At 41.2% G+C, this 18459-nt stretch overlaps 1 protein-coding gene and 1 long non-coding RNA gene across 6 annotated transcripts in view; both read right to left on the reverse strand.

Annotated features, from left to right (window-relative positions):
• On the reverse strand, positions 1–4512 carry LOC118390785 (uncharacterized). Of its 2 annotated transcripts, none has more exons than XR_004826999.2 (3): positions 3380–3518; positions 2356–2502; positions 1–1191 (listed from the first exon to the last, which is right to left on the reverse strand). It is a non-coding gene; the product is annotated as an uncharacterized LOC118390785 (long non-coding RNA). The 2 variants fall into 2 exon arrangements; XR_004826998.2 differs by lacking the exon at positions 3380–3518 and adding an exon at positions 4120–4512 and having other exon boundaries at positions 2–1191.
• A 476-nt stretch (positions 4513–4988) lies between these two features.
• Positions 4989–18459, reverse strand: part of LOC118390553 (bifunctional heparan sulfate N-deacetylase/N-sulfotransferase 1-like) — a 107768-nt gene continuing 94297 nt past the window's right edge. For all 4 annotated transcript variants that reach the window (XM_052457439.1, XM_052457440.1, XM_052457438.1 and 1 more), the window contains 7 exons: positions 18044–18140; positions 10679–10802; positions 9877–10051; positions 9390–9560; positions 9012–9121; positions 8353–8455; positions 4989–7643 (listed from right to left, as the gene is read on the reverse strand). In XM_052457439.1, the coding sequence (XP_052313399.1) occupies positions 7524–7643; positions 8353–8455; positions 9012–9121; positions 9390–9560; positions 9877–10051; positions 10679–10802; positions 18044–18140 (900 nt within the window). In that variant the 3' untranslated portion in view covers positions 4989–7523. The remainder of the gene's footprint in view (positions 7644–8352; positions 8456–9011; positions 9122–9389; positions 9561–9876; positions 10052–10678; positions 10803–18043; positions 18141–18459) is intronic.

The raw sequence follows: 18459 nt of genomic DNA on the forward strand, positions 1-18459 counted from the left end.
AGTCTTTCCACTAAATGTTGGAACATTGCTGCAGGGAATTGCTTCCATTCAGCCACAAGAGCATTAGTGAGGTCGGATGTTGGGCGATTAGGCCTGGCTCACAGTCGACGTTCCTATTCATCCCAAAGGTGTTCGATGGGGTTGAGGTCAGGGCTCTGTGAAGGCCAGTCAAGTGCTTCCACACGATCTCGACAAAACATTTCTTTATGGACCTCGCTTTGTGCACGGGGCATTGTCATGTTTAAACAGGAAAGGGCCTTCCCCAAACTGTTTCCTCAACATTGGAAGCACATAATCATCTAAAATGTAATTGTATGCTGTCACGTTAAGATTTCCCTTCACTGGAAGTAAGGGTCCTAGCCCAAACCATGAAAAACAGCCCCAGACCATTATTCCTCCTCCACCAAACTTTACAGATCGCACTATGCATTCGGGCAGGTAGCGTTCTCCTAGCATCTGCCAAACCCAGATTTGTTCCAGCCGATGCTTGGTATTGCGCATGGTGATCTTAGGCTTATGTGTGGCTGCTTGGCCATGGAAACCCATTTCATGAATCTCCCGATGAGTTATTGTGCTGATGTTGCTTCCAGAGGTAGTTTGAAACTCGTTAGTGAATGTTGCAACCGAGGACAGATGATTTCTTACGCGTTACGCATTTCAGCCCTCGGCAGTCCCGTTCTGTAAGCTTGTGTTCTACCACTTCGCGGCTGAGACGTTGTAGATCCTAGATGTTTCCACTTCACAATAGCAACACTTACAGTTGACTGGGTCAGAAATGTGACGAACTGAGCTGTTGGAAATCTGGCATCCTATGACAGTGCCACATTGAAAGTCACTGAGCTCTTCAGTACGGGCCATTCTACTGCCAATATTTGTCTATGTAGATTGCATAGCAGCTCGATTTTATTTACCTGTCAGCAACGGGTGTGGCTGAAATAGGCGAATACATTAATTTGAAAGGGTTTCCACATTCTTTTGTAAATATAGTTTATGTAACAGGAACATTAATTTAGTGATACTTAGTAGTCATGGTAATAAAACGTTCGAATGAAACGACTCAAAACACTAAACACATTTAATCCAATTAATTCCATTTTTTGCTCCCATCACTTCTTAATTCAGCCATGTTATTGTTGTAAGCCATTCCCACGTGTCCATTTGTTGAACCAGGTAAGGACTTCATGACAGAATCTGTGGAGGGAATGCAACAAATCCAAGATAAATAGCACATAGAACAGTTAGGGGTTGGGTTAGGGGTCATACATGTTTTTTTCTGGTTGTTTTTTTCCAAAAGCTTATCAGATTCAGTTGAATAAGAAATCCTTGACCATTAATGCCCTATTTGCAATGATTAAATTAAGGGATAGTTTTTTTTACACCTTAAAGTCAGTAAGAGGGTTCCTTACCCTGAAAGTAGTCCATGGGCCAGGAGAAACTGTAATCCATGGTTCAAAGATTTTTAAATAGCCACTATTGACTTGAGGGGATTTAGCAATCTGACTATAAACTCAAAAAAAAAAAGTAAACTATCCCTTTAACATCTTAAATTTGTTGAATGGGGGAAAATAAAATAATCTCGAAATCAGTGTCTGGAAAAATATTCACCATTCTTTCTGCCATGAGTCATTTAGAAGTGATATTATATTTTAGAACAATATCATGACGATACCTGCACACTGTCAAATGCATATTTGTAATCGATGAAGAAAAAAACCTGCTCACCTGTTATTGTTAGCACTTTTTCAGGATCCAATCTCTTTTGTCTCCCATTTTAGCTTTACCACTTAGAATTGTTCAAAACAAATAAGTTCAATGTGTCATAATTAATGACACAGCCAAATATTTAAATTTGAGTTCGGTCTAAAGATAATGACTCTGGTTTAGCTGTACAACGCTACAAATAATACATACATATATATACATACTATACCACAGCCCCCACACCTCTCTGATTCAGAGGGGTTGGGTTAAATGCGGAAGACACATTTCAGTTGATTGCATTCAGTGGTACAACTGACTAGGTATCCCCCTTTCCCTTTCCATAGTCCCATAGAATTAGAATGAGTAAAATGGACATTCCCATCAGAAACAGTGTTGGTTTGCGTGAACAGCAACTAGCCTCTTTCACAGGCGATGTGCCTCCGGTTACCTGTTATCCTTAAATGTGCATTCTGAGATGGAAACCCCCCAAAAATGACCCAATGTGATTAGAACTTCTTCAAACTTGGAGATGAAATTCGACTGAGCCTGAACATGCTTCTCCATCACCTGCAAGGCCCAGCCCTTCCATGATCTAAGGGCCTTTGACCCTTATAGTCATTCTAATTCTACGGTCTATACGATCTCTGTACATACCTCTCAGGTTGCTCTTCAGCAACATGTCAACATCAAAAGCACCCAACAGCAGCTCTTGCCATGTCAATGTAACTGTTGGCCTAGTTGCATGACTGCCCTCTAGACGTTCTTTGGGACCGTAACGTTTGAGCCTGGGTGAATTTTGATCTGCAAAACATGAATAATTCAGTCAGATGCTGTAAAAGACTAGAACGTACAGTAAGTACAGTAACATAATACATTCTCTTTATTTAAAATAGTCATGCCAGCTAATACACTGACTTGTATTTAAAAATACACCATTATCTTAAGATTATATAAAAGTTAACAAACATGTACTGTTTCAATAACAATAAATACACATATAAGAAAGTCTGTTTTAACCTTTATAGCTAAATAAAAAATAAACAAAATCAGCCATCTCAATACTCAGCAAGCCTACAGTAGCACTAAGCTAATAGCAACCCTATAGAATTGACAGGCTAGTATTAGCGCAGTTAGCTTAGCGTTAGTGTATACCCTTTAAAAAAAAAAATACAACTCTGTAATATATAAAACTTGAAATCTGGAGATGTCAGGGCATAGAAAATATAAACGGAGTAGATAAACCACAATATTATCTCAGAGAAGCTATGAATCAATAAATTCAAACCAGAATATTAGCTGGCACCATTTCTTCATGTTATTCTTTGGGCTAGGCTAGCTTGGCCGCAAACCATCTCATCTCTATGTCAAGATCACTTACAGTTTTCACTCGATCAATTGACACATTTCAACTTCACAAGTTCAACATAAAAGGTAAATATCACTCAGAACACCATTTAGTCTCCAACATTTTCTATAAATAAATTGCTTGTGTACAGTAGCGATGCGTGGGTAAAATCACTGGGGAAGCTAAACCAGAAAAAAAGCCATATTACAACCTAGTATATGGGTTGTGATAATTGAGTTGTTAGCTCTGTTAGTTCATATGCCTTGACACCGTGAAAAATAGGCTTAAGGCCGAGACGATAAGAAGACAGTGGCAGAATAAATTCAACCACACCTTTGTTTCATCACAGAACTGAAATCAGAAGAGCAACCTCTGTCCGGTGAAGTCCACAAAGCACATTGCATGTAACAGGGAAGGGAGACTCTCATACCGCACCCCCTGCTGTTGGCAATATGCATAAACGATTCCCGATGGAAATTCTGGGAGGACTCAGTCCAAAATAATAGGTAATTACAACCCGACTGCAGTCATTAGTTAGAACCATAATATCTAAACCATGTTTTATAAATCCAATGTGATGCCATAAACTTATGGGCAGCCACAACTACAGTGTATGACAATAAACAGGTTTCTGTGCATTTTCAAAATGTACATAAATTATAAACCTACAATAGTTGTCTACCCAATCTCAATCTATTCTCAAAATGATGGCAAGTATCATCTACAGTAGCTACAAGAAACAAAGTAGTAATAATGTTGCCTAACATCAAATGCAATGACTAAATAATTAATCCCTACATGTGAGATTTATGTATGGTTTTTAAATATGCGATGTAAAAAAAAAACTTCCAAGGAAAACATTTCAGAGAAATAAATCCATTGAACAAAAAAATAATCCATGTACATTTTGCATGAGGAAAATAATAAAATATATTTTAAATTGTCTGTCACGTTCTTTGATATTTATGGGCATACATTACTTTCCACTATCCTGTTCCGTCAGGATTCAGCTCAAATTAAGCACTGGATTTACTGTTATATGACAGCTAAGAAGACTATTTACAGTCACTCACCGCGTTTCCATCCAGTTATGAAAGTAAAGTCATCTTATTTTGAAAAAAATCACGACAGCTGTGATAGAAACAGGTAATTTCGGTATAATTTTGATAAATGCCGACAGATAATTTGTTTGACATGGGATCTTTTTGCGTCGGTGAAATGAATTCACAGAAATTGTGGTGGAAACGCCCTTATGCGCAAATATTATATAATAACCATCAGATCGAAGTAAACTTGGAGTCAACGCGATGATACGGTGTGTGGTCCTCCCAATACGACTCAGGACAGACACCGTGCAGTTTATTAGGCTACAGATGAAGTTATGAACTTCACAGGATGGTGAAAGTGCACGATGATCTTGATGCTCCTTTCCCAAATATATCGAGGGTCTCATTCTGGTGACATGATTGATGCTTGCCTGCCGTTTGACAAATAAAACTATTCTCGCTCTTATCCATAAACAAGCCTACCCGGACTGTATCTGCGTGCGGTCGGCTAGAGTTAAAATGCCAGGGCCAGAGTATCTGTATTAGCTATTTAATGCATAACTCGGTAGAATTGACTCCGTAGAATTTAAAATGCGACGGAAACACATGTAACTTTTATTATTTGGTACATGAACATTTAAGGGGGAAAAAAATACATTTATGCACTGTCATCACGCACTGAGTTTTTTCCTCAACAAATCCGTTTGGAGCGAAAATGCGGATATTTTCTTGGTGATTTTTTAGAATATTAGCATGAAAATCTGTCGCCAGTTGGATGAAACCTCGTTTATGTGCCACATTGGTTTTCAGGTTGGGTCCCTGTCCTGCTCTTATCACATTACATATTCCAAGAGATCGTCATCAACTACATGTAAAATAAAAATGCATGACAAAAGTTTAAAAGACAGTGGTTTCTTTATTTGTAAATTAAAAATCACAAAAATATTAGCTACAAACAATAAAAAATATTAACAACAATTGGTTGATTGTACAGTCCAGATGATTATCATTTCCTTATAGTTAATGATCACTACTCAATGTCCAACATTATCATACAGAGTGAAATTCACTGGGACTCCTGCTGAGTGAGTGGGGGAGAGAAGGAACTGCCCAGACATGGGAACTCGCTCGGCCCATCTCCTGACCATAGTGTCTAGGCTCAAACAACACAACATCCTCCCTGATACTCTGAACCAGAACACTTGTACATTATATTGCATTGTAAAACAGCTCAAAAGCAAAAGGAAATGACAAGACAAAGGATTTGTGACTATATTACAGCTCCTTGAACAAATTGAAATGAGAGCAGCATTTGTGCATGCGTGGTGTGTCACCACACAAGGTGCATGATTTGGTACCTTAAATACAATTAATCTAGAATGGACCCATAAGACCACACTTCTTTACAAGGGCCCAAGTAATACAAAATGCTTAATGGACCCTCGTATTCTGGAGCACTGCAAAATCCCTCACACAAACAAGGACGGTTCTCTTTAACAGGAAAGTTCTACCAAAACCTTCTTCTTACACCGTGTTGAGAAATAAATACTGTGCTTCTAGGAGAGCATGGATTCAGAGTAGATCATGTATTTGTACATACCGGATTGTAATACAACAAAGAAACAACCTCCCAGATTATGTTCATATTATTCGTATATGCATCCATAGCAACTGACAGGAGATAAAATTGAGTTTACATTCCTATAACCTTGACTAATAAACTGAGAAAAGAAAAGGCTCTCAATGTCTCCTGTATAGAGCACCCCAGCTCCTCCAGAGGGTGGGATTAACAGTCTTGAATTTGCAGCTTCAAATCCAATTTCACCTCTTAATTTTCCCAAAGTCTTTGCAGAACACACCTGATTGGACACTATGAAAGTGGGCTAGGACTATAAGCTGCGTTGATGACGTGGGACAGTGTGAACCTTTAAGAGCCATCCAACAAGGAAGGATAAGGACCACTTCTTACAGGCTGCCATTTACACGACCAACTGATCCAGTGGGCTTGGGTTCAAAGGGCATACTACATCAACCGCTGCAGAGCTAGAGATATGTTGCTGTGACCTACGCTCCCCAGGTGTGTTGGTTTGACCACGTGGCAAAGCCATTCCAAGTGGAAGGGAAGACCGTGTTGTCTGTAACTGGAAACTAGGAGACAAGGGCTAGGGGTACCAGTATCCTTCCCCCATTGGAGCCGATCAAAGGATATCCTTCTATTCTGCACTCACCTATTGTACAGGCACAATAGGAGTAACAAATCAAATGACAGAATGAATAGGGAAGTGATTGAGCTCGAGTCAGTTGAGTTGGGAGAGACCGGGGAATCAACATCCTGTTCTCCTTTGCTCTATTAGCGGAAAATCAAGAGACGTGCTCGGTACAAGTTGGATGGCGACGAGGATGCCCGTCTCCTTGGAGTGAAATTGCAATATCCACTTTAAGGCCTTTAAAACATGCAGCTACATTTTTCATGTCACATTTACGTTCAGTTTGTAGTGTACTCTACAGACATGGTAGGGTCCAGCTGTATTTAGGAATGGGTTTTCAATATTTCATTATTAAGGCAGTTCCGACCAAGGACAACGTTCCACTGACCAAAACAAAGCAAGCTGGTCTCATTTGGAAATATTACCGTTTTCACTTTTTTTTAAATCCCACTGTACTGTGGATTCATTCAATTGAAGGTCTTAGAGACCCAAAGGTGATTTGACTTGATAAAGGTCAAGTATCAGTGTGGTCTGTAGGAGCAGTTCGTGGACTCCAGTTATGTTTTCAGATGAACACAGATTAAAAACATGGGACAGTTGAAAGGAACATACAATGCTCGAAAGAAACAGACATCCAGCAGTATATGAGTGTTAAATGATTCAAATATAAATTCAGAAATACTTTCAAATTAACAATCCACTCCGGCACTTGAATATCCATTATTGGCTAGTGTATTTTTCCATTACTGGCACAGAGAAACAAAGTCTTTCTCCGCCCTCTGCAAAGCGCACAGAGAGTGAGTGTGTCTGCCTGTCTGTGTGAGAGACCGAATAATAACATTGGTTCTCCTTGAGGAAATGATACATCTCTTTGATCCCTCCCTCCTCTCGCTTTGCCCCAGCGTTGCTGTGTGCATGTGCCCATGGTCAAGACGGGTACTTTGTCATTCTTTCGGGAGAAAGAAATAGAGCAATCCTAAACACAGTTCATGTCTCTCCTTCACCCCTGCCTCTTTCCCTTCTGGAGGCCCACACCCCAAACTGGGGTCATTGGGGGCCACTGGGTTGAGTGGGCATGGAGGGCCTGCTGTGTCTCTCCCGCTTCCTCAGCTCCTGGTCACCCCGCGTGGCGCTGGCTGGCTGGAGCGGAGGGGAGAGTGCACCCCCTATGTGTGGGCAGGCTGGGGTGGCGTCTCTGTCCTTGTGTCCCTGGCCATGCTGAGGCTACCTGGTGTGGATCAGCTCCTCCCTGAGCCAGCTGGGCAGAGGCTGGCCCATCTTATAGAGCAGCTTGGACAGCTCTATGTTGTGGTCCCTGTAATGCTCCCTAAGGAAGGCGCGAGACTGCCACAGGACGAGGGGGAGAGAGAGAGAGAGAGAGAGAGAGAGAGAGAGAGAGTCAAATATAGAGTGATATAGTTACACGAAAAATTTGAATAGACCAATACATCATTTATAGTTCCCACCCTGGATACGGTAATTGCCCATTTAAGGTGGTGTTCAAAATATATTAAAATATTAAAATGTTATCATGAATATCTAACTTTTATGCACAGGGAACAATACCACATTACATTGTCTATGATCTGTAGTTAACTTAGTGTGCAGAGATTTTTTTGCCCAGATACTGAGCAACTCAGGCAGCGGGCACTTGCAGCTCTGTGAGTCTCATGAGCCCTGCCATTCTGACTGCAGCAGAGAGAGAAAAATCACCCGCCATTACCCAGCTAATTACCACCGAGGTGTCTGTGCCAAAACAGTCAAGGTAACTTCAAGGACCTGAGCTGTGCCCACTGCCCACCCTGCCCCCCCTCACAACTCCACTCTATGTCTGCTCATTAGACACTCTGCCCGATCTGGTGGCTTTCCAAACCCAGCCTGAAAGGAGCGGAGTCTGTCACAGACAAGCAATGATAAAGCAGCACTGACTGTAGGAAATACACATTTTTTTCTTCTATAAAATCTAAAAATACTTGCTTTTCAAGGTGACAAAAGTGAAATAAGTGTGGAATAATTTAATCCACTTTTCTTGAGGGAAAGGTTCGTAACTTACATCTGTGTCCATCTCGGGGTATCGCCGTCCTTTACTCTTGCCCAAGCATTTGGTCTTCCCCCCATCTAACAACTGGCACCAGAACCCTTTTTTGGGATCAAACCTAGAACAGAGGAACACAGAACCATAAAACAGAGGAGGGGCCCAGTCAAAAATGATGAAAATAAATTCCCAACCTAATCAAAAATCCTGAACAGATGGTTTGCGGCTCTTCGTGTTTAGAGAAGAGATGCGGGACAAAGCATATCCATTGTCTACAGAGGATGTGGCTGACAGATGTGGCTGTTTACAAGGATGGCTGAGTGATTATGTGGTCAAGCATCAGAGGCAGAAACAGAGATATGGGGGGGGGGAGCTGGAGACCAGGGGGAGGCAGAAGAAAGGGAATAGGTTGGCAGAGAGATGTCAAAGCGATGGTAATCCCTCCAGAAGGGAACATTCTGAAAAATCACATCAAAGCTGTTTACAAAGCAAGCACCTCTGCTCTTAACAGGAAAGATAGGCTCCTGCACAACCACACGGGTGTTGGCCAGCTCAATGCATTAATACGCATAATGTTACATTCCACAACGGTTAGGGAAACAAAAGCCTTCATTTGCCACGTGTTGGCTCCAGCAAGTGGGTCTACAGTGGTTTCGAAGCCCGAATAAGACACTCACGCTAGGATCTTGTGGTAGTTCAGTGTGTTCGTCAGCCCAAGGAACTTCTGGATCTTGTCCATCAAAGCAAACGGCTCTGTTCTCAGCACCTGACCGTCCAGAACCAGAATCTGAAAAACCAGTCACAACAGCACAGTAGGTCAGATAGACTAGGTGAGCGGTCTTAAATTCAACACCGACAACCCGACAGCCTATACACACACGCACGCACACACACACACACGCACGCACGCACGCACGCACGCACACACACTGTACTAACCACGTTCACATAGTATATGCAGACTGAATAAATGTTTGTTTCCATTTAAGCACAATCACTGTAAAACACACATGAGTATAAGCATGCACACCTGGGACCCGGATGACCAAACATACCTGGCTGAGGGGGTAGTGGTTGAGCCAGCGGCCCAGATGGGTGGCGTACCAGCCCGGTACCAGACAGCGGTTCTGGAGCACCCTCAGCTTGATGGGGGCATTGCGGCCAGCAGTGATGACGTCGTGGAAAGTATACTTCAGGGCGACTGAGTCACCATGGGCACGTTGGTGCTGGGGCAGAACAGACAGATATGACGTCACAGTCAGCCCACCTTGCCAGATTCCTCCAGAGTGCTGTGTCCTTGCAGAGGGCATTCCAACTCATTTCACACTCCTACAAACCGGTACATCACCTATTTCTATACCAGGATATTAGATACTTTATTTGCAAGCTCAAGGGAAATCAGCAATGCGGCTGACCTGGAAAAGGAGTAAAGCTACCCTCAAGCCACCCACAGCATTTCACCCAATTGCTATCCCTATAATAAGAGTCTGGTGTTGGAAATGGAACGATGGGAAGTGTTTTTTCTCTGGGAGGGAGGCTCACCTGGTACCATGAGTAGGCCCTGTCTGCAGGGTTGATGAGGATGGTGATGATTTTGGCCTTGGGCAGGAGGGCGGCAGCCCGGCGTGCAGCCACCTCCGAGTCAAAGTAGTTGGCGCTCTTCTCAAAGTAGTAGTCTGAGCTGGTGTTGGAGGGTAGGGGAAAGTACTCCATGTACCTGTTCCAGCGAGGACAAACAGACAGAGCAGTTTGAAACGGATTAGATGAATCTGTCACCAAAAGACAATTCATTATCACCATTTAAAGTACAACAACAATTGCTTGACAAAAAAAGGATCAGAATGATTCAAGATAAACGTCATTCTTGTCCATATAACAAATAGCAACATCCTACGTAAACAACACAGACTAGTTTTATTTGTCATCAATAACTATGAAAATGATTAAATGTTCTGGATAAAGCATATGACTGCACCGGCAAAAACCAGTCACTAGCAGAAAGAGACCAATTTTCCACAACCGAGCCCACCACACATTAATACAATGGTCTGCTTTCTGTTAATCAATGATTGAGCTCAGAGGGGGATGAACCAAAGCCTCTCCCTTCGAAGGATGAAACATTCCTCTAAAGCCCAAAATACTAACTGGAATATGTCTCAAAACAGTTGGTTTAATACACTATGAAAAGCATGGCGGGTTAACATTAGCCATTTCTCTTTCCATTCTAACATGCTGACCCCAAAACACAACCAGGAATGTTGGAAATGTCTTGGAGGAAGAGGAATTAGTGCCGTAGTGGTGGCGGCAATGAAAATTATAAAGTAGAACAAGGGAAGTCACGTACCAGTCGATGCCTCTGTGGTAGTTGTGGCCATTGAAGAATTGGATCTCCTCAAAGGTCTCCTTGCTGGGGTAGTTACTGGTCAAATCAGGATGCATCCCCAGGAACAGATACAGGGCTGTGGTGCCTGCACAAAGACCAGCAGTTTTCATGAGTATTGCTGATACAAATATCCAATATAGATACTATTAGGCAATGTAAATACATGTTAGATATTAGACATAGTGCCTTCAGAAAGTATTCGCACCACTTCAGTTTTTCCAAATGTTGTTGTGTTACAAACTGGGATAAAATATATTTAATTATCATTTTTTTGGTCAACGATCTACACAAAATACTCTATAATGTCAAAGTGGAAGAACAATTCTTACATGTATTAAACATGAAAAATAGAACACTAATATATCTTGATTAGAGTAGTATTCAATGTCGTGATTAGTATTAGTATTCGTCTTGGCAAGAAACTCCAGTGTATATTTGGCCTTGTGTTTTAGGTTATTGTCCTGCTGAAAGGTGATTTCATCTCCCCGTGTCTGTTAGAAAGCAGACAGAACCACGTTTTCCTCTCTGATTTTGCCTAGTCTTTGCCGATAACAAGCATACCTCACAAAACGATGCAGCCACCAACATTCTTGGGGGGTTCCCAAAAATAACCCTTTGTATTCAGGACAAAACGTTTATTTGACACATTTTTAAATTTAGTACCTTGTTGCAAACAGGATGCATGTTTTGGAATATTTTATTCTGTACAGGCTTCCCTCTTTTTACTCTTGTCAGTTAACTTAGTATTGTGGAGTAATTACAATGTTGTTGATCCCATCCTCCGTTTTCTCCCATCACAGCCATTAAACTCTGTAATTGACTGGAAACCCTGAGTGGTTTCCTTCCTCTTTGGCAATAGAGTTAGTAGTAGTGACTGGGTGTATTGATACACCATCCAAAGCGTAATTAATAACCATGCTCAAAGGGATATTGTCTATTTATTTTTTTACCCATCTACCAATTGGTGCATTTCTTTACGAGGCATTGAAAAACCTCCTTGGTCTTTGTGGTTGAATCTGTGGTTGAAATTCACTACTCAATTGAGGGACCTTACAGATAATTGTATATGTGGGGATTGTGGAGATTAGCTAGTCATTTAAAAATCAGGTTAACCACAATTATTGAACACAGGGTCAATACAACTTATGAGTGGGTTGATTCACTGTTGTGGTCATCCTGTCTGGGTTGGCGCCCCCCCCCCCCCACTTGGGCTGTGCCGTGGCGGAGATCTTTGTGGGCTATACTCAGCCTTGTCTCAGGATGGTAAGTTGGTGGTTGAAGATATCCCTCTAGTGGTGTGGGGGCTGTGCTTTGGCAAAGTGGGTGGGGTTATATCCTTCCTGTTTGGCGCTGTCCGGGGTGTCCTCGGATGGGGCCACAGTGTCTCCTGTCCCCTCCTGTCTCAGCCTCCAGTATTTATGCTGCAGTAGTTTGTGTCGGGGGCTAGGGTCAGTTTGTTATATCTGGAGTACTTCTCCTGTCCTATTCGGTGTCCTGTGTGAATCTAAGTGTGCGTTCTCTAATTCTCTCCTTCTTTCTTTTCTCTCTCGGAGGACCTGAGCCCTAGGACAATGCCCCAGGACTACCTGATATGATGACTCCTTGCTGTCCCCAGTCCACCTGGCCATGCTGCTGCTCCAGTTTCAACTGTTCTGCCTTACTATTATTCGACCATGCTGGTCATTTATGAACATTTGAACATCTTGGCCATGTTCTGTTATAATCTCCACCCGGCACAGCCAGAAGAGGACGGGCCACCCCACATATGCTCTCTCTAATTCTCTCTTTCTTTCTTTCTCTCGGAGGACCTGAGCCCTAGGACCGTGCCCCAGAACTACCTGACATGATGACTCCTTGCTGTCCCCGGTCCACTTGACTGTGCTGCTGCTCCAGTTTCAACTGTTCTGCCTTGTTATTATTCGACCATGCTGGTCATTTATGAACATTTGAACATCTTGGCCATGTTCTGTTATAATCTCCACCCGGCACAGCCAGAAGAGGACTGGCCACCCCACATAGCCTGGTTCCTCTCTAGGTTTCTTCCTAGGTTTTGGCCTTTCTAGGGAGTTTTTCCTAGCCACCGTGCTTCTACACCTGCATTGCTTGCTGTTTGGGGTTTTAGGCTGGGTTTCTGTACAGCACTTTGAGATATCAGCTGATGTACGAAGGGCTATATAAATAAATTTGATTGGATTTGATGTGATTTGTTAAGCACATTTTTACTCCTGAACTTATGAAGGGGTTGAATACTTACCGACTCAAGAGATTTTAGATTATACATTTTTTATTGATTTCCAAAAAGTTCTACAAACATTATTCCACTTTGACATTATGGGGTATTGTGCGTAGATCAGTGACAAAACATCTAAATTTAATACATGTTAAATTCAGGCTGTAACTCAAGAAAATGTGGGGGGGGGGAAATCAAGTAGGTGAATATTTCTGAAGGAATTGTAAATGCCAGGGGTGTAAAGTATTTAAGTAAAACTACTTTAAAATGACTACTTAAGACATTTGAGGGTATCTGTAAATGTACTTTTTTATATTTGACAACTTTTACTTCACTACATCCCTAAAGACAATAATGTACTTTTTACTCCATACATTTGCCCTGACACCCAAAAGTACTCGTTACATTTTGACAGGAAAATGGTCCAATTTATGCACTTATCAAAGAGAACATCCCTGTGCTATAGCTTTAAATAGCAACAGGCCTACCTAGAGGCTGAGACCCCAAAACACTCAACTAAGTAAGAGATAAAGTGCCAGGTAAAGAGGAGCGGTGGATGTAAAGTTGACAGACAAGATGGCTGATGAGACTATAGTGAATGCTGGTGCAGTTTGGTAATTACAATGGTGAAATGTGGAAATTTACTCTCAGACCCAGCCCCCTAATCCGTTTTTATTGAAAAGATTAACATTGTCATTTTACAGCAGTCTCAGGAGGGCTATCGCTCCCTTAGGACATCTTTAAGAAGTTTAATTAGGCTACGCACTAAACCTGAAATTCCCTTTTAGTGGGAAGCAGTCAAGGTTACAATAAAACCCAATGACTGACTGCTTGACTGCCTCTGTGGTGATCCTATAAATTAAATAAAGTGTGTGACACTCCGTAAATGACTGCCCAGATGCCAATTATCCATCCCTTCTCTCCTTGCTGTCAATAAACAGAGGTTCAAGGCTGTTCCATGCCAGGCAGAGAAGCGGTTGTCCTTCTGGTGCAGTGGATCTAGTACAGTTAGCCATACCCTAGTGGTGTGTAGAGTAGACTATCTGAGACACAGTACATTATCTAGAACCCCCAGCTGCACCTGGAACGAGCTCAGGTCATGTCTATGGATGTACAGGTAACTGCCAAAATAAAGGAAACACTTGAGTAAATGGGGGATACAAAGTATATTGAAAGCAGGTGATTCCACATAGGTGTGGTTCCTGAGTTAATTAAGCAACTAACATCCAATCATGCTTAAGGTCATGTATAAAAATGCCCAGTTGCCCATTATTTTGGCTACCATGGCTAGAATAGGAGATCTCAGTGACTTTGAAAGAGGGGTCTCAAAGGAGTATAGGGGGTTTAAATGGTGTTTGTTTCTCAGTCACCAGATCTCAACCCAATTTAACACTTTTGGGAGATTATGGAGCAGTGACTGAGACAGCGTTTTCCACCACCATTGACCATACACCAAATGATGGAATTTCTCGTGGAAGAAAGGTGTCGCATCCCTGTAATAGAGTTCAAGACAATTGAAGAATCTATGCCATGGCGCATTGAAGTTGTTCAGGCGGCTCGTGGTGGCCCAACGCCCTATTAAGACACTATGTTGGTGTTTCCCTTATTTTGAAAGTTACCTGAATGTTAAAAGACTACCGCAGAGGACATTGCTGCCACTATTTCAATGTAATTTCCCGTCATGGAACCTAAATGTGCATTTCCTGCTCTACCTCTGGGGGATGACGAAGGCTTCTTATACATATTCACAAATTGGGAGATGGAATTTCGACGTGGCGTTGACAAACATCCACAAATAGGGCACTGACAGCTGTCAGCTAGCATGATTACCTTATCTAGATAGCTAGCCAGCCATCTTGCTAACCTTATCTGGAGCATATAGTGACTTTTAGTGGTCAAATCCTTTCTTCTTGGGGGGACGGGGCAAGCGGGTTTTGCAAAAATGCCATCCTATCACGCAATTAAACCATTTATAAAACGGTCAGATATATATTTATAACACAGAATAGCCAAAAAAATAAGTAAACATTTATTTTCTTTCTCCAATGGATTTGGATAATTTTTAAATGGTATAACAAAAGTGAAGGTGGCCAATAACTTTGCAGCTGTTTCTAATTAACAAACAATGCCATGCTGGTGGCTGGTAACAAAAACACCCCAAAAATATCAAATTTGGACTCCAGACCAAAGAAGGTGAAGGCCTGATTCAAACAGTCTCCTCTGAACAGCTGATGTTGAGATGTGTCTGTTACTTGAACTCTGAAGCATTTATTTGGGCAGCAATTTCGGAGGCTGGTAACTCTTATGGACTTATCCTCTGCAGCAGAAGTACTCTGGGTCTCCCTTTTCTGTTGTAGTACTCATGAGAGCCAGTTTCATCATAGCACATAATGAGCACATAATGGTTTTTGCGACTGCACTTGAAGAAGTTCTTGAAGTTTTCCACATTGACTGACCTTAATGCCTTCCAGTAATGATGGACTGTCATTTCACTTTCCTTATTTGAGCTGTTCTTGCCATAATATGGACTTGGTCTTTTACCAAATAGGGCCATCTTCTGTATACCACCCCTACCATGTCACAATACAACTGATTGGCTCAAACGCATTACAAGGATAGAAATGAAACAAAATGACCTTTTCCATGTTAATGAAATGCATTCCATGACTACCTCACCTCATGACTGAGAGAATCATTGCAAAGCTTTCATCAAGGGAAAGCGTGGCTACATTGAAGAATCTCAAATATCTGTATTTGTTTAACACTTTTTTGGTTACTACATGATTCCATATGTGTTATTTCATAGTTTTGATGACTATTATTAAACAATGAAGAAAATTGTACAAATATTTTTTTAAACCTTGAAAATCTAAACGTTTGACTGGTAGTATGTGTATATACATACACATATATATATATAAAAAATATATACATATAAATAAATATATACACATATATATATATAAAAAATATATATAAATAAATATAAATAAATATATATAAATAAATATATATAAATAAATATATATAAATAAATATATATAAATAAATATATATAAATAAATATATATATAAATATATATATATATATATAAATATATAAATAAATATAAATATATATAAATATATATATAAATATAAATATCTAATCCACTTCATGATTGTGTCCCACTTGTTGTTGATTCTTCACAAAAATACAGTTTTATATCTTTATGTTTGAAGCCTAAAATGTGGCAAAAGGTCGCAAAGTTCAAGGGGGCCGAATATAAGGCACTGTATATATAAATACATATATATAAATAAAATATAAAAATAAATAAATATAAAAATAAATAAATATATAAATAAACACACACACACACACACACACACACACACACACACACACACACACACACACACACACACACACACACACACACACACACAGTTGAAGTCAGAAGTTTACATACACCTTAGCCAAATACAATTAAACTCAGTTTTTCACAATTCCTGACATTTAATCCTAGTAAAAATTCCCTGTCTTAGGTCAGTTAGGATCATCACTTTATTTTAAGAATGTGAAATGTCAGAATAATTAGTAGAGGGAATGATTTATTTCAGCTTTTATTTCTTTCATCACATTCCCAGTGGGTCAGATGTTTACATACACTCAATTAGTATTTGGTAGCATAACTGATGGTATAACTGAGTCAGGTTTGTAGGCCTCCTTGCTCGAGCACGCTTTTTCAGTTCTGCCAACAAATTTAAGCCATTTTGCCACAACTTTGGAAGTATGATTGGGGTCATTGTACATTTGGACAATTTGGAAGAACCATTTACGACCAAGCTTTAACTTCCTGACTGATTTTCTGAGATGTTGCTTCAATATATCCACATAATTTCCCCTCCTCATTGAGCCATCTATTTTGTGAAGTGCACCAGTCCCTCCTGCAGCAAAGCACCCCCACAACATGATGCTGCCACCCCGTGTTTCACGGTTGGGATGGTGTTCTTCAGGTTACAACCCCCCCCCTTTTTTTTCATCCTCCAAACACAACAATGGTCATTATGGCCAAACAGTTCTATTTTTGTTTTTTGTTTCATCAGACCAGAGGACATTTCTCCAAAAAGGACGAGCTTTGTCCCCATGTGCAGTTGCAAACCGTAGTCTGGCTTTTTTTATGGCGGTTTTAGAGCAGTGGTTTCTTCCTTGCTGAGCTGCCTTTCAGATTATGTCGATATAAGACTCGTTTTTACTGTGGATATAGATATAGTACCTTCAGGTGTTTGGAAATTACTCCCAAGGATGAACCAGACTTGGAGTTTTTCTGAGGTCTTGGCTGATTTCTTTTAATTTTCCCATGATGTTAAGCAGGCACTGAGTTTGAAGGTAGGCCTTGAAATACATCCACAGGTACACCTCCAATTGACTCAAATGATGTCAATTAGCCTATCAGAAGCTTATAAAGCCATGACATAATTTTCTGGAATTCTAGCTGTTTAGAGGCATTCAACTTAGTGTATGTAAACTTTTAACCCACTGGAATTGTGATACAGTGAATTCTATAATTCTGACACAGTGAATTCTGTAAACAATTGTTGGAAAGATTACGTGTGTCATGCAAAGTAGATGTCCTAACCGACTTGCCAAAACTATAGTTTGTTAACAAGAAATTTGTGGAGTGGTTGAAAAACTAGTTTTAATGACTCCAACCTAAGTGCATGTAAACTTCCGCCTTCGAATCATATGTCCATGACCCACCAAACTGTGCTTCTTGACACCCGCCAGCTTAACCTGGAAGCCAGCCGCACCAACGTGTCTCAGGAAACGCAGTTCAACTGACAATCGAAGTCAGCCTGCAGGCGCCCGGCCCGCCACAAAGAGACGCGAGAGTGCGAAGAGCCAAGTAAAGCCCCCCCAGACAAACCATCCTATAACCTGGACCACGGTGGGTCAATTTTGTGCCGCTCTATGGGACTCGCCGGTCACAGCCGGTTGTAACACAACCTGGGATCGAACCTGTAGTGTCCCTAGTGACGCCTCAAGCACTGCGATGCAGTGCCTCATGAGATATCATATTGTACAAAAACAATATCTGTTGTTTACTGCTCACCTGTCTTCTGTGGTCCAATGATGAGCAACTTCGGGAATCGGTCACACGTCTTCTCTTTGGACCAAATGTCTTTGTGCCTTTTGTCCTCACAGGGGTCCTGTAGTGACAAAGTTAGATCACCTGGAAGTTCAGTTCAGTAAACGGTAAGGTGCCTCAGGATAAGTTGCCATGGATGTGACTCTCACACACACACACACACACACACACACACACACACACACACACACACACACACACACACACACACACACACACACACACACACACACACACACACACACACACACACACACACACACACACACACACACACACACACACAAGGCTCCAGTATCATATCTAGCGGCAGTCTGTTTGTAATTAAAGTCCACCACTGACCTAGCCAGGGGACTTCAGTGTTACGTGATTAAAGCCAG

The sequence above is a fragment of the Oncorhynchus keta genome, chromosome 11 (assembly GCF_023373465.1).
Source record: "Oncorhynchus keta strain PuntledgeMale-10-30-2019 chromosome 11, Oket_V2, whole genome shotgun sequence".
Taxonomy (NCBI): Eukaryota; Metazoa; Chordata; class Actinopteri; order Salmoniformes; family Salmonidae; genus Oncorhynchus; species Oncorhynchus keta.